Source organism: Paramisgurnus dabryanus, chromosome 22 (assembly GCF_030506205.2).
Source record: "Paramisgurnus dabryanus chromosome 22, PD_genome_1.1, whole genome shotgun sequence".
Taxonomy (NCBI): Eukaryota; Metazoa; Chordata; class Actinopteri; order Cypriniformes; family Cobitidae; genus Paramisgurnus; species Paramisgurnus dabryanus.
The window spans coordinates 17,011,217-17,027,393 of NC_133358.1; the positions used below are offsets into that span (position 1 = coordinate 17,011,217).

General features: G+C 35.6%; 2 protein-coding genes across 6 annotated transcripts in view; both read left to right on the forward strand.

Moving 5' to 3' along the window:
* Positions 1-8,708, forward strand: part of ncoa2 (nuclear receptor coactivator 2) — a 90,540-nt gene extending 81,832 nt beyond the window's left edge. For 4 of the 5 annotated variants that reach the window (XM_065294968.1, XM_065294969.2, XM_065294967.1 and 1 more), the window contains exons 20-22: positions 1,531-1,708; positions 3,192-3,372; positions 5,496-8,708. In XM_065294968.1, the coding sequence (XP_065151040.1) occupies positions 1,531-1,708; positions 3,192-3,372; positions 5,496-5,510 (374 nt within the window). In that variant the 3' untranslated portion in view covers positions 5,511-8,708. The remainder of the gene's footprint in view (positions 1-1,530; positions 1,709-3,191; positions 3,373-5,495) is intronic. The other variant, XM_065294970.1, reaches the window with a different exon arrangement.
* A 1,932-nt stretch (positions 8,709-10,640) lies between these two features.
* prdm14 (PR domain containing 14) lies at positions 10,641-15,395 on the forward strand. The gene is made up of 8 exons (XM_065295035.1): positions 10,641-11,242; positions 11,453-11,503; positions 11,613-11,773; positions 11,895-12,162; positions 12,358-12,560; positions 12,914-13,015; positions 14,103-14,322; positions 14,900-15,395. Exons 1-8 carry the CDS (start codon positions 10,690-10,692, stop codon positions 15,031-15,033), a joined length of 1,692 nt encoding a protein of 563 aa, XP_065151107.1. The 5' UTR covers positions 10,641-10,689; the 3' UTR covers positions 15,034-15,395.
* The last annotated feature ends 782 nt before the right edge of the window (positions 15,396-16,177 follow it).

A 16,177-nucleotide genomic window follows, 5' to 3' on the forward strand; every position in this document is an offset into this window, starting at 1 on the left:
GAGAGCTTAAAAGCTGCACCACGTGAAATGATGCATCTCTAATGAAATGATCATCTAAGCACCTGTGACACCCTGCTGACCACAGATAATCATTTTAACTAGTCCTGCACTTTATACCATGAACACAGATATTTGCATATCATGATAAAATATTCCTGTGCAGAGAAGTTGATTTTAACCCAGAATATTATATTCAATTTAAATGTTTTTATATAGCCTTGTTTATTATTGCAAAGATACGTTACACAAAATGCAAATATTATTAAATGTGTATAGATGAAATGCATAAAAAATAACATTCTCAAATAGATATTTGTTCAACAAATCAACTACAGATTTTGTCCGAGCCATTATATAATTAGTGTAAATCTTGGTAACTGTGCCGTGTCTGTGCCTGTGCTGTGTCGTGTTCGTGTCTGTGTCCTAGACTAATTGGCTGATGGTGATCAGTGGAACCGGAGCAGTTGATTTTTAAACCAATTATGTGGTGAACCGACCCCTCCCTAATCCCGCCCCACATCCTCGCCCATTTCCCAACCCACTCCTCCTCTCTGGCTGATGAAGCCAATAACACTAACTTGCATGTTTAACACTGCCCCACTGCCTGCTTATAACACCTCTAAACTCCTCTATTGTCACAATAGACGTCCTGATTCCTCACTTTTGATTATGGAGATGAGCTGAAAGTCTACTCAATATGATCTGTATGATTTCTGCTTTGAAATGTATGATAATCAGCTAATTAGTTAGGAAACTGAAAGATTCTTATTAATTGTATTGTTGAAATTTGTATGTGTGTGTGTGTGTGTGTGTGTGCGTATCATCATTTATTTTAAAAAGTGCTGTCAATCAATTGAAAATATTCTGATAAAATATCAGAATATCAGAAAATATTTTGAATTATTTATATGCTATTCACATTATTTCATTGACGAGTATGACGATGCTCAGAACAGCCCTCAGATGAAGACAATTCAAAACTATTGTTATTGTGGCACATAAAGCATTTAAATAGACAATACAAAAAGTGTACAAAATATAGTTTTTTGTCTTATTTCCATGTCTTGTCATGTAAAAATAAATCTGTCACTATAGCCTACAGTCCACAGCAATCCATTTTGCATTTGAGTCTGTCAGTCTATCTCAGGTAGATTAAGGGGCCATTTTCTTGTATGATAATTTTGAATTTTTACATCATAATTTTTACATGCGTCAGAGCACATGATGTTTTATTGCCTTCATGTTATTTCTGTTTAAATTCATCAGACTAAATGTGTGTTAAATTGACAGCCTTAGTTTGAAATAATTGATGCTGCTAGATTTTTATAGATGATAAATCATCTCTAGATGCAAGAGGTTGTTAAGTATGTGTGTTGTCTGAGAGAGTGTTTGTGTGTGTATATTGTATAAAAGAGTAATAATTTGCTAATAAATGTTATTATTCTCTGATGTATGTATGTATGCATGTGTGCTTGTTTAAAGTCAAGTTCAGTCTCCTCATCCCTGTGTATATATGTATGTGCACATCAGGTATGAGTCAGCAGTCAGATGGTGGGTTCGGCGGAGCCGCCACCCCTCAGAGCCCCATCATGTCTCCCAGGATGGGCCACGCCCAAAGTCCCATGATGCAACAGGCGCAGGGTAACACCTCTTTTCAGTCCTCCCCTGACATGAATGGCTGGACGCAGGGCAACATGAATGCCAACAGGTACCTCTTACCTCACACACAGAGCAAGTTCAGCAGGCAAATCTTTGTCTAAACGATACAGATTTTTTAAATATAGTACATATTTATGCTACTTAAACTTTATAAAATTTCAACTTTATATACATACAGTACTGTGCAAAAGTCTTAGACCACCAGAATTACATTTGTTGTTTTTGCAATGTTATAGTGATCATATATAATTGTTCTTCAGTCTCTTTTAATAGACTACATACAGGAAATGTGTATGTAGTATTAAAAACTGTATATGAATGTAAACTGACGTGTCAAGTTTTTAGGGTAAACTCCCCTTCCACTTGAGCAATAGCAGGAAACTGCAGGATCTCTTAAACATTTTGGTTTAAAAAATTTTGTACATATTTCCTGTATTTTCTTTTTGAATCTTAATAAAATAGATTTAAAAATAAATATGGATGGACATTAAAACTTCTAAAACAACAAGTCTGGTGGTGGTGGTGGCGGTGGCGGCCTAAGGCTTTTGCACATTACACCTTTAAACTTTATATGCAAATTTATAAATATTTATTTAAGACATTTTTCTCATTTTAACAAATTATTTGTAACTTTTTTGCATATTAAAAAGACTTGGTAAAACTTTAGTATGAGAAACAATTTTATAATTAGCTTGCATATTATATAAAGCACACCAGTGGCGGCTCATTACTGCTCTTTCGAGGAAGCGCTAATTAAAAATAAGTGTTCGGATTGTCACGTTTGTGGTTCCCTTTTCCAAATTATGTGTCTGCGTGTCGAGAGATCCTGTGTGCATCACGTGTTTGGCCAAAATAAGTTTATGATAAAAGAGACGCTCACGTTCCCAAGATACACGCTAAACACTCCGTTAATACTAAACTGTGATTACGCATGAGATTATGTGAGTATCTGGCAAGCGAGCGTCTCTTTTATCATAAACCCTTTAGACGCATCTGCAGCAGGCACTTATTTTGACAAGACACGTGATGCACACACGATCTCTCAAAGCGCAGAACACATATTTTGAAATGAGGAACCACACACATGACAAGCTACACACATGTTGTGACGAACTTCGCATCGTGCGCTTCAAAAAAAAAAAAAAAAAAGTCACCAGCCGCCACTGAAGCACATACACTGTAAAAAAATAAGTTATATTCTACATGTGTTAATCTTTACCCCATACCTACCTTAAAACTCTACAACAGCTACCTTACTGAGTAAGCACTTATTAGGAGTTTATTGAAACAAATTTCATAGGTAGTGCCCCCCCCCCCCCCCAAAGTGTAACAGAAGAGTTTTTCCTAGAATTAAAATGTCTAACTAGTTGATTTGCAGCATTAGGGATTTATTTACATTTATAATGTAAGAGACTGACACATGAATCATTCTTATTTCTAGCAATATATCTTTTAAGTCTTACAGTAGTATCATGTGTCATTCCTACTACCGCCCGAACGTTCCTCATAACTTTATCTGCTTTCCTCTCCAGTATGTTCCCTCAGCAGTCACCACCTCAGTTCAGCCAGCAGGCCAACAACAACATGTACAACGGTAACAGCATGAACCTTAACGTGCCCATGGCCACCAACTCGAGCAACATGGGCCAAATGGGCAACCAGATGAGCATGAACTCTATGAACTCTGGACCTGCCAACATGGCCCCTGAACAGGTTAGACTGAAACACACACACACAACAGTCTGTTACAAAAGCAATGTTTTGTCTTTATTACAGTAGAATCAGATATTGTAATTGTACCTCTACTATAATGTGTGCCCTGTTTAAAGGGAAACACCACCGTTTTTCAATATTTTACTATGTTCTTACCTCAACTTAGACTAATTAATACATACCTATCTTTTTTCAATGCGTGCACTTAATCTTTGTACAGTGCGTCGTGTATGTGTTAGCATTTAGCCTAGCCCCATTCATTCCTATGGCTCCAAACAAAAGTTTTATTTTGTGCACCATACTTATTTGTGTAACTACTCATGTAATAGTCATTAAATAAGGAAAACATGGAAGTATTTGGTGGCTTATAAATTCATCCCTGTTTGGATCCTAAGGAATGAATGGGGCTAGGCTAAATGCTAACACATACACGACGCACTGTACAAAGATTAAGTGCACGCATTGAATAAAGATAGTCATGTATTAATTAGTCTAAGTTGAGGTAAGAAAATAGTCAAATATTGAAAAAGGTGGTGTTTTCCTTTAACACATAATATGCTGTAATGAAGTCTCATTTCGAATGCTACGTTCAGATCTCGTTTCAGAAAAGCAACTTTTACATTTCAAAGAAAGAAGGAAATTACAGTGATTGCACCTCACAGGGAATAAATGTTTGTTACATAATAGTAGCTTTTCTGAAATGCTACAATCTCGATGATGGATGTGACCTTCACTATTGTCTCACTTTTTAAGTCACGTGACACCTTTGTTTAAATAGCACACTGACCTCACTGTTTCACATAAAGTGTGATAGTTTATTGTCTGTAAAAAAAAACGTATAAGCTCAACACACTCAGCTGAATTAGGTTTAAAAGCTGGCATACTTTGTAGTTGAAACTACTTTCCAGTGTGAACTTTTTCTGCGCTAATGAAGCGCATTTAAACTCCACGCAGGAATTGGGTGAAAGCGATACTCTGTAGATTTATTGGATGCATTTATTTACTCAAACCATTAGACGTAGATTGTCTAATGGTCAGACCTTAAGTGTCTGAGGTCACCAAATAGCATAGTCGGCTGCAACTAGCTCTTGAATAATTTACTGTAATTAGCCCGGGTAACTTTGCAGTGTTGAGAGAGTTGATGCAAAACTAGACATAACAGAATCGGTCACTCACAATTAATGTCTGTTTGAAGTGGATAAAGAGTTCATATCTGCAGACATGACAGAGTTTGTGCTTATGTGGGAATGTTTTGATATTAGGACCTCAAGCCAGGGCCGCCTGTGACGCAATTGCACATTTATTGCACACTGCATACCATGTTTTAGTATGTGACCATATCTGTAAAATACAGGTTAAAAATATTAATCTAATTATGAGATTAAAGCATCAAAGTTTGGTTTCAATCATTGATTTTATTTTATTTTAATTCAATGTTAAAGATATCAAGGTTATATTTTCACAAAATTGTCTCATATTGTCACATATTTTATTCAATAATGAAATGTTTTAAGTTAAGCTACCACCAATACTTTATTATCCAGGGTTTGTTTTACATGCATCGTCTAAGTTTAATTTTAATCATGATTTTTTTCATTACATATATTGTTTTTCTCACCGGTTACATAATAAAGATTTTTTTATGTTTTACACAGACCATCGCAGCTTTTAAGATTCATTAAATTGTATGAATATTTAACCAAGCTGCTCTGGTTTGATCGCATGCACTTAATGTTATGCTACACATCTATAGGCCCTTAAAATAGTCCACTGATTTATTCCCAGGCTGTGTGTATAGTCACTCGTCTCTTAATAATTCAGCATTTTCCCATTAGCTACGGTTTAACAAATTATTGCTCCCTGTTTCATAGCTGTAATTATCTCTTCATGGCATTACAAAGTTTGGCATTACAACACATTTTAGTGAGGGGTACACAAAACCAGGTGCTTGTAAGAGCTTGTAAAAAGTACTTTATTTTTATTGCGGTATTTAGATGCGTATGGCTTTGGGGTAATACACACAGTTAGGGGGCGTAAAACTGTACACGTGTGATTCGTTGTGACAAAACCAGAAAGGGATACATGAGGAAAACATTAACATATAATCTTTTTCTTTCACACAGCAGAAGTATTGTTGACCCGAGGCGGACGACATACGAGTGTAAAGAAGACTTGATTTCTGCTGCGGGAGATGTTGGATTGATGCTGTGCTATTTAAGCTGCTATTTGGGGGCCAGGTGGATTTTGGAGATCCTGTTTACTGCCCCCTACTGGACATCTATAGAGGATGCATCAGGGGTACTGGAGCTCAGCGGGGTTGGACTCTCTCTCTCTCTCTCTCTCATTATCTCTCTCACATAAACACAAACACTGACGCTTTGATCTTCTGGACCTAGAGCTCCCCCCATCAGTCGAGCAAGGCCTTCTCTCATAAACACCCTTTGCAAATCTGCTCCGTTGCATTCACCGTAGTGTGACTTAGGTCTCCCCTAAAAAAAGACTCGGCAACTGTGGAATCAGAATCCTTGTCTCCCATGAATGTATTCCACCCTCTTGTACTTTTCCTCCTTCTCTTTTCTTCGGCCGAAAGACTTCTTTCTCCTGATGTTCAGAAAGACTGCATTTGAAACGCGCTCGAAATTCAGCCGTTCTGCCTTTTTTATTTTCTTTCGGTTTCTTTGAAGAGTGCAAATAAAGTCGGAATGATTTCCAAAAGGCTTTTACATAGAATTCAGATGATGGTTTGTAAAATTAGACGTAACTTAGAGGTTTTATTGTGTATTAAATTAAGTTTTATTCGAATGTATAGATTTTTTAACAGTGTAGATTTCTTTATGTTCCTATTCAGTTATAGAGAGAAAAATTACATGGAAGCAATCAGAATTCCTCTGGAGAATTTATTCAGCATACCTACGGATTTTATTTTCCTCGGTCCAGTAGTTTCAGATAAAATGTGATTTTTTTTTTTTTTTTTACTTTCCTTCTCATGGGTAATTAAATGGAATTCTGTTAGATTGTAAATACCAATAATGCGGGAAAAATTTTGTTTTCGTATGATATTTATTTTTTTGATTTTCACACATATTTTCCCCCTCCTCTTCCCCAATGTCCGGTCTTAACTGTTTTTTAACGAGTGAGGCCCTGGAAGATGAGGAAGTCAGGTTTGCTGTTTTCTCTGGTACTAAGGAGGGGGAGCTGGGGTGCAGTGGTCCGTCTTTCCTGGGTAGGGTTTGGGAGGGTGCCGTGTGTACAGTGTACAGATACTCGCTTGCTTCTAAGCCTTTAGCTGGGAACCCCGCCAGAGGAGCCCAACACAGCCATAAACCCAACACTGAAGCGTGCTTTCTTTGTTGCGTGGAGTGATGTGCTTAATGCCAGATGCTATTTACAACCAGAATCCGGTGTGTGTAAGAAAAGACAACAAGCAATAAATATTTCTTGAGATTTTTTTTCTTTTGTTTTGTATTTTTTGTACAGGACTTTTCAGGAGACACCTTTTAGCTCCCCAGTTCAAACTCAGTATTAAAGACAGATACTTTTTTATTGTGGTTTATATTTTGGAAAAACTAAAAACAAACGATGTCCGAATCTACTTGTATCTCAGTGAAAAGCAGGTTTTAGATCCAAATGTGTAGCCAATAGGAAAGCAGTGTGATGTTTTGCGTCCACACACACACAAACTTACTGTTCTGTGTCCAAACCTCTTGTCCTCGGACAAATACGGCAAAACCTGGAAATTTACAGTCAGACTGTTTGCTTATGAGACATAGCAAATGTAATGCTTATGTCTGAATTTCATCACTACAGGACACGTCAACTCTACAATCTTAAAGCTGTAACGTACGCAATACAGTGTTTTATATTTGAAGACGAAGCCAAAATTTCCTCACCTTTAAAATTTGAACGATAGACTTACACATACCACTTTTGTTTAGTTTTTTCGTCTCATGTCTGCACACAGGGTTGTATCGGGGTAAGATCCTCAACCTTCAGCTTTCGCAAAGTTTCGCTGAAAATATCGCCATGTCATCTCTGTGTTTAAGTTGGTGTATTAAAAAAAGTACATGTTTTAAGTATATACTGTATTTACCAGCGACAATTAAAGTTTGCAACGTCCCAGCTCTGTCATTAATCGCTAAAGGTGCCGTGGTTGTGTACGAATATACCTGGTGTTTTGGTATAGCTTTAGCTTTTTCTTTTAAACACTGTAAATACAAGTAGTATGACTTCTTCACATCATTTGGGGTGAAATGGTCACTCGGTCCACCAATGTGTTTCTGTAAATTCAAAGAAACAAATCTGCAAAAATTAAACGAATGAATCATTTGTCATTTAAAAAGGACCCTATTTGGCATTCATTTATTTCACAAGCTTTTTGACCAAGATTTTAATGAATGTCAGATGCCTTGAACAAGGACAGACATCCAGAAACCATATTGGAGAATAGCCAGTTTTAAAATCGCACATGAACAGCTACCCTCTGCAAAGTCCAAAGATTGTCACGATTTTGAAATCAACATAAGCCATGATGTGAAGGTGGTGCAGAGTTTTTTAGTCTTTTTATTAGTACAAAAGAGAGCCATTGTCCTAAAATAAATAAAGGAAGAAATACATGAAATTGTAACGGCTGTGATTGAATTTCCTAAAATGATTTGTCTTTACCTTACCTTTGCTTTTTCTGAGACTCTAAATGTCTTTTTGTATAGTCTGCCAATTTCTTAGAGCTAAATGCAAAACCTTAAAATGCTAAGACTTAGCATATTGCCTTAGATCTGTTTTACTGTCTTGTATATTACAAAAGTTGTCTGTATTATATTTGTATAGTGAATCATTGACAGGATTGACCCTATTCATCACTGCTCATCCACTTCTTTGAACATTGACAGCATACCTGTCTTTCTATCTATTTCTCTCTTTCCCCACACACCAAGACTCTCTCCTCCTCATCTCGTTATTATTATTATTATTATTTCATATTTCCATAATTTGTTTTTGATCAGCTGTGGGTTTTATTATATGTACAGTCTTGATTTTACCCTCTGTTATGTGTGATATGGAGATGATGCAATGGGAAATCGAAGCAATATGTAATTTATAAGCTTACAGTGTTGCGCGCTCCTGAGATGTATTTTTTTTCCAGTTGGTCACATGAAACATCTGTTCATCCGCATCGATGTGTGTAATCTTAGTGTGAGCCTTTTATGCAAAGTTAGATATACCGAGAGAAATTTAAATACAGTTATGCAAGTTGTCAACTAATAAGGCTTTGCTGATGCTATTTGATGTTGAATCAAATTGAATTGTAAATAAAGAATTCTGTTATTGCAACATTTAAATTGTTTCACTGCCTGATGTTTCAAACCTTCGCAAATAAAATGTTTAATGTGATCTTTTCATCTTTCATAAGGCTTCAAAGTAAATAAAGCTAAAAAAATTCAAAATATTAAAATAAAAAGGCTATTTTTTCGGGGTAGTACAGAGGTTTGGTTAATGATGGATTCATTATATTGCCGATGACGCGTCAAACGCGTTTTTATCTTCATGTTTAAGAATCAAAACATTTGAGTGAAAAAATTAAACAACCTGTTACTGAGCAACACAACAAATTTTATCATATTTAATTGAGAAAAAATCCTGAAATGTTGTCCCCTTTTTCTAGAAATGTTGTCCCCTTTTTCTAGAAATGTAATCAATTTTATAATTCTTATTTTTACATGGTCTTGCTATGCATTAATCCCGTGGCACTTACAGGATCCACAAATAAGATTAATAACCTAACTTGAAGAATTTATAATAATAAATGTAGTATTTATAATAATTAATGTTGTTGCTACTACTTCTACTAATAAAATAATAATAGCAAAACAGTTTGAACATCGTATTTAAAACTATTTGCGGTATATCTTTATACATTTTTTTCATTATTTATATTATTTACTGTTATTTTGGTAAACAAAATTATTGTGTTTAATTTCACAAAACGGTTTCATTAACTTTACAAACGAATTTGTAACGTTTTTACATTTTGGGTTAAAACTTTTTACTTAAAGTAAGCTTTTATTTACAATGCATTTTCTTTACTCTTAAAATAAAATCAGGATCAAAATGATTAGCCTACATAGGTTTTAAGAAATTTCTAAATTTGAAATATTTTCGTTTCCCTCATGCAATTACGGTATAAAATAGCAAAAGCTTAATAGATACATTTTATATCGTTTATAATTTTCAATCATTTTAATTCCCTTAGTGCACCTTGCTCTAAATAACTTTCATTTTCAGAGACCGCTACTAAACTCGTGCCTTTATCGTATTCTCCACGTTAGGTCCCGTTAATAGTCCGCCTCTAGTTAACACATTAGAGAACTTGTGATGCATATGAAAGGGAGGTATGAGTGGAGGGTCGGGTGGTGCTAAGAACGTGTTAAAGTGCAATTCCCTGAGGATGAACCCAAGACTGACCAATGGCAGCGCAGACCCGAGAATGGCATCCCATCTCTGTTAGGTTTTGTACTCTCAACCATATGTCTTCAGACCTATCTCAGGCTTCACACAAACAGGAGCGCATTTCAACCCTCCTGAGTCGACAAGTCATTTTAAGATTTTCCAATCTGAAGAGGACAGATCTCTGGACTGATCAAATTTGCTGTATGGTGAGAACAATTTTTTTTAAATAAAATTAACACTTTTTGTAAGCAATTGTTTATCAAAAATGTGGGTGTTTTAATTATTAAGTCTAAATTAAGGGGAACTCTTTATGTGCAAAAAGAAAAAAAAACAGCTGAGAAAATATATGGACCGTGACACCTATAATGCTTTTTAAAAGAGTTGGAAAGGCTTCATTAATGTTGACCTTTCTTTCTGACCCTCTGTTCTTCAATTGTAGTGTCATGACCCTCATTAGTCTCTGTACTAGTATCTACCAGTGCGCGTTCTCGCCACTGTTTACTGTATATGTTTGAAATGAAAAAGTTTTTACTGCTAATTGTAAAAAGCAGGAGATTCCTAAAAAGTTTTGAAGAGTAAAATCTGTAATTTCATTTACTATAACGTATATAGTCTTCTTTCTTGCTTATTCTTCTTGTTTTAAATATTCTGAAAGCAGAAAAATGTATTTATTTATTTATTAATAACTTCATACTGTTTGTGTCTGTTACTGTGAATTTTCATGTAATGCATTACCGGAGCAGACATTCATGAGTAAATGCATATATGCTTCTCCCACTGTATAGTTGCGTTTGGAGAATATACAGGCCTGAATACAAAAAGACTCCAAGGCTGTTGAATTTCTTTTCGGATACCCCTTCATCGGCTGTGGTGATGTCGGTGTCTCTCTCCGCTCACCCTGCAGTGAGAGACAGAAATCTCTCGCTCTATCCGTCTATCCCCGGCGCGCACTACGCGGACGTCCTCAAGAGCGCGCACAACATCTTCCACCCGCTCAAGTCTCTGGGTCGCATGGTGACCGACACACAGACCATCATGCCGTTTAATTTCACGGGCACGCCGTCTTTTTTCAGCCACAACAGCCACCAGACTGCGGTGTTTCACGAACAGATCCTCAACGTGTCCAACATGCCATATTTTCAGCATGTTCAGCCTTCGCAAAGAGCGTACTCTAAACACGAAGAGCGGATCACTGGCTCACTGTCGGAGTTCAGCAGTCCGTCCAGTGAGAAGTGTTCATCGACTTCATCTTCTCCGTGTAAAGACGGTTTCATCTACATGCAGGCCACAGATCTGCTGCCCGAACAACCTCGCACCTACAGCTTTACAGAGGAGGACCTCTTCACGGTTCTGTACGGATATTCCAAAAAACAGGGGCAAAATCTTGGCCATGCCATCTCTGGATTATCATTTCCTCCTGGTACAGGTATGTCTGGCAAAATGTATATTTCTTTTCTGGTAATATTTTATTGAAAGTTAAAATGTATTGAACATCTAAATGTAAACATATATGCTTCTAAATCATGTAACGTAAATTTTACTGACTGTATTCACGTTGTATCACTGTAAAAAATGTAATGTCACTATCTTTAGTTGTTTAAATTATAGTGACTTATTTATCTTCTATTGTTATCAGCTGATCGACATCATCTACCTACTGATACTGCAGGGCTTGAACTTCCAGAAGGTATGTGAACTTCCTTTCTTTTCTTTCTTTCTTTCTTTCTTTTCTTCCCCTTTCTTCCAGCGTTTAGTGTCACTGCTGGCAATTTAATGGCGTGTCTTGAATTTTTCAGGATTATCGATTATCCAAACTAATTGTGGAAGCCTTTCCCATTATGGTGTATTTGCTGATAAAAGCACAATTCCAAAAAGCACAAGGTTTGGACCATTTCAGGGGAAACAAGTGAACACGAGTGAGATCAAAACCTACGATGACAACACGCTCATGTGGGAGGTAAATATCTTTTTTTTTTAAACATGTCTATTTTTATATATAAAACGCACCTACTAAAGTGCATGCAACTGATTAATATGAAATTTATATTATATAATTATTTATGTCTTTCCATGTTAAGATTTTTGAGAATGGTCGCTTGAGTCACTTTGTGGATGGGAGAGGCGCGACAGGGAACTGGATGTCATTGGTGAAGTGCGCGCGCTTTCCAGAGGAGCAGAACCTGACTGCTGTGCAATGTGAGGGTCAGATATACTACGAGGCCTGCAAAGATATCCAACCCGGCCAGGAACTGTTGGTCTGGTACGGAGACTGCTATGTGCAGTTTTTGGGCATCCCACTCACGCTCAAAGAGTTTATTGATGACAACGAGCAGCTTTCAGTTGAAGGTATTTCTGAAATACAAGAATCTGCTCTCTTCTATTTTAATTAGCTTATGTTTTAATAGTTACAAAGAAGGATATGAAGGTTTATATGATCTACAGCTAGGCCCTAGGTTGCAAAGTCAAAATGGCATGTCCAATATAAAATCATAAATGTTTTTTTTTTTTTTGCAAATTACTTACTGCCCCCTTTATTTCCAGATTCCGGAGAGGGTTTCAAGTGTGATCGATGTGGAAAAGTCTTCGCTTATAAGTACTACAGAGACAAACACTTGAAATACACGCGCTGTGTCGATCAGGGCGACAGAAAATTTCCCTGTCACCTCTGCAACAGGTCTTTCGAGAAAAGAGACCGACTCCGAATTCACATTCTCCACGTACACGAGAAACACAGACCACATAAGGTACAACTGTTAGGGTTTTTGCATTATTACATTTACATAAAACTTAAAACAATATGGTGCTGAAAGAACAGCTCCCGGGTTAGAAAATCAGCACAAAGCGAACGCGTGAAAATTTATACCGACACTAGGTTAGGGCTGTTTTAAAAATAATTTTTCAACACTTATTTGTGCATGACGAGTTTTATTTATAACTTTTAATATATACATGTAAATTACAATGTAAAGGTGTTTACATAAATGTTTCGAATTTTTAAATATGAACATAATAAAAATAATAATGCTTATATTGCTGTATAATAATCTTAAATAATAATAATAATCGTAATTTATGTCTCTCTCTCCTCCTTCCCCAGTGCTCCGTTTGCGGGAAAAGTTTCTCTCAGTCCTCCAGTTTGAACAAACACATGCGCGTGCACTCAGGAGAGCGTCCATACAAGTGTGTTTACTGTAACAAGGTGGGTAATGCTTAATCCTTCATAGGTGTGAAGTAAAGTATAGCTTTAAGAAATTTAACTCATTTCATGGTGAATGTGAGCGCTCATTAACCCGTGTCTAAGCGTTGGAGAAGACACTTAGATGCTAATTAATGCCAGATGCACCTTAATGCTATTGTGCATGGGGATTATGCTTTTATTTATGACTCTCAAAGAGACAAAAGTTCGTCTGTCGTTTTGTTTGAAATTAGTGAATTACGCGTGCGACGAGAGCCTTTTCAATGCCCCTCTGTACCGCTGAAAAAGTCACAGTAAGTCAAAAAACGTTTGGGGAGGAAAAGGTAAATGTCAGATAAAATGTCAATAATACAAATAAAGTAGGCTATTATTGTTTTAACCTAATTCCATTAAATTGTTATTTTTTTATTTGAGGAATAATGGATTTGCATTCTAAAAAATCTAAACTCTACAGCGTTATTGCACGATTTTAGTAATTACAATTATCTTTGTTTAAAAATATATATAGGCCTAGTTTTTTTTTTTTTTTTTTTTTGCAAAGATGAGAACCAGTTTCGGTTCCAGAAATAACCTTTTAGTGAAAAGTTCAACAATTTCTTACCTTTTTATCATTTGTAGAACTTTTTCCACCATGACGAACCTTTTGCGCTAAAGAAAGATTTTGTGGATGTGGAAGTTTTAACGGAACTTTTTTTTTAAATAAAATGTCTTTATAATTGTGTGTATAGGCTACACTCCAAAGAAATATTGCTTAATAGCACTAAAAGTGATTCACTGGCTCGTAATCATAGAGAAACCATTTTTAGTGCTAAACAGAACCTGTGTTATTTTGAAGTGGTGCTATAGTCTCGCACGGGTTCTACACATGTGCTATATAGCGCTAAAAATGGTCCCCCTTTATGATAAAAATCTTTTAGTATTTTTAGCACCATTTTTATGTTCTTCCCTGTCAGCATGAGTTTCATCCTTTGCTCTTATGACAAAATACCAATGCGCCCTCATTCAAAGGTTGCTTTGAATTAAAACGTCTGCTATGTGAATAAATGTACATTTCTTTAATATTAATATGATGTATTATTTTTTTTCTCAGGCTTTTACGGCGTCCAGCATTCTCCGCACCCACATCAGGCAGCACTCCGGTGAGCGGCCGTTCAAGTGCAAACACTGCGGTAAAGCGTTCGCGTCTCACGCTGCCCACGACAGCCACGTGCGGCGAACACACGCCAAAGACAAACCTTTCTCTTGTGATGTCTGTGGAGTTACTTTCCAAGAAGCTCAAGAGTTGAAACATCACATGAAGACTCATAAAAGTAAGTGTTAAACATTTTGGGTATGCAGCCTTTCCAATTTAATAATCTATGTATACAGTGTTCTTCTAAAAAAAAGTCAAATGTGACCCTGTACAAAACCAGTCCTAAGTAGCACGGGTATATTTGTAGCAATAGCCAACAATAAATTGTATATTATGGGTCAAAATTTTATGCAAAAAATGTATTTTAATAGTAAGTAGATATATATTAGTAAGTCAGATAAATATTGTCCTAACAAATCATCAATGGCCATTTATCCAGCGTACTTTTGTGTAAATCTCAATTTTAAAAAAGACCTTTATGAAACATTGTTGAATAAAAAAACACTGAATTATTGAAAAAGGATTAAAAATTAGCCTACTGAAAAATAGATAGAAAAAGAAATTGTGCAAAGGAGGGTTAGGATAGGTTGAGAGGAGCGGATTAAATATTTGCATCCATCTTAATTAGCCAAAACTATGTTTACAAGTAAGAAAAGATGTAGCACATATTTTTTTGCACATGAAACACACAAATGTGACATGATACGATTTGCTTAGACGTAGATAATATCTAATATATAACTCTTTTCCCCCAGAGCGCCCACTTTTGGAAAACACTGTGCTTCTTCCTGGTGATGAGAACACTTTACACTCACAAAAACAGCTGGGAGATCATTTCTCTTTTCCAGGGATGACCAGTATCACCTCCGAGTACAGACCCTGGAAATAAAATGAAACGTCACTAAGACATTCCCACCAAAGAGGACTTTCTCAATGTTGTCTGGTATTGTGTATTTTATTTAATGTAGTTAAATTACATCTTAAATACTTTGCTTTAATTATATTATTTCTATGTTGTTGCTATTTATTAAAGTGTTGATTAAAGTGTTGTTGGCTATAGAAATGAACGTTTTTGTACTTTAAAAGTTAGCTCCAAGCAAATATCTATACGTGTAATAGTGAGCTGCACAACCAAAGCCGGTTAATAATATGCCTTTTAAAGATTAATCCATTATTTTATTTTATATAATTATTATTTTATATCATTATTGTTATCATTTTTATTATTAATAATAATGAACGCTACACGTCACGTCATCCTATTGTTAGAAACTTTCTATTTGCACAGATTTTGTCATAAGCTGTAACTATTGTCATATCTGTCGGTGTTTGTCAAACTGTTTGTTAAGTAATAAATACAATTATTGATATGAGATATAATTTGTGAATGCTTTGATCATGCATAAAATGTGAACGATATTTTTACTGTTTGACGATATTTCATTTGCCCTAAAAATGCTTAATAAACGAATTATTACACTGTAAAAAAATCCGTAGAAATTACAATGTTATTGCAGCTGGGTTGCCGGTAATTTACCGTAGATTTAAATTTATGTTATTTACTGGCAAGAGTTTGTTCAAAGTTAAATACATTTTAAATATTAACAAGTCTTTATCTTTACAGAATAAAACTATACAATAACAGTCTCATGCAAAGCATTCTGGGAACCAGAAATCATCATCAACCTTTTTCTGTTTTTTGCTTCAGATTTTGTTTCCCAGAATTTTTTGCTTGATGCTGTTTTTTTAGTTTTACTCTGTAAAGATAAAGACTTGTAAATGTTAAATGTTCATTCAACCTTGAACAAAATTTTGCCAGTAAATAACATACATTTAAATCTACGGTAAATTACCGGCAACCCAGCTGCAATTTCTACTTTTTTTTACAGTGTAGGTCAATATTGCAATGTATATAAGAATTCGTTTAATTAAAATTAAAATTAACAAACGTTATCAGATGACCTATGTTTTTTATACTTAAAATTAAAATTATTATATAAGAGTGCAAAAACCATCATCATCTTAACAACTTT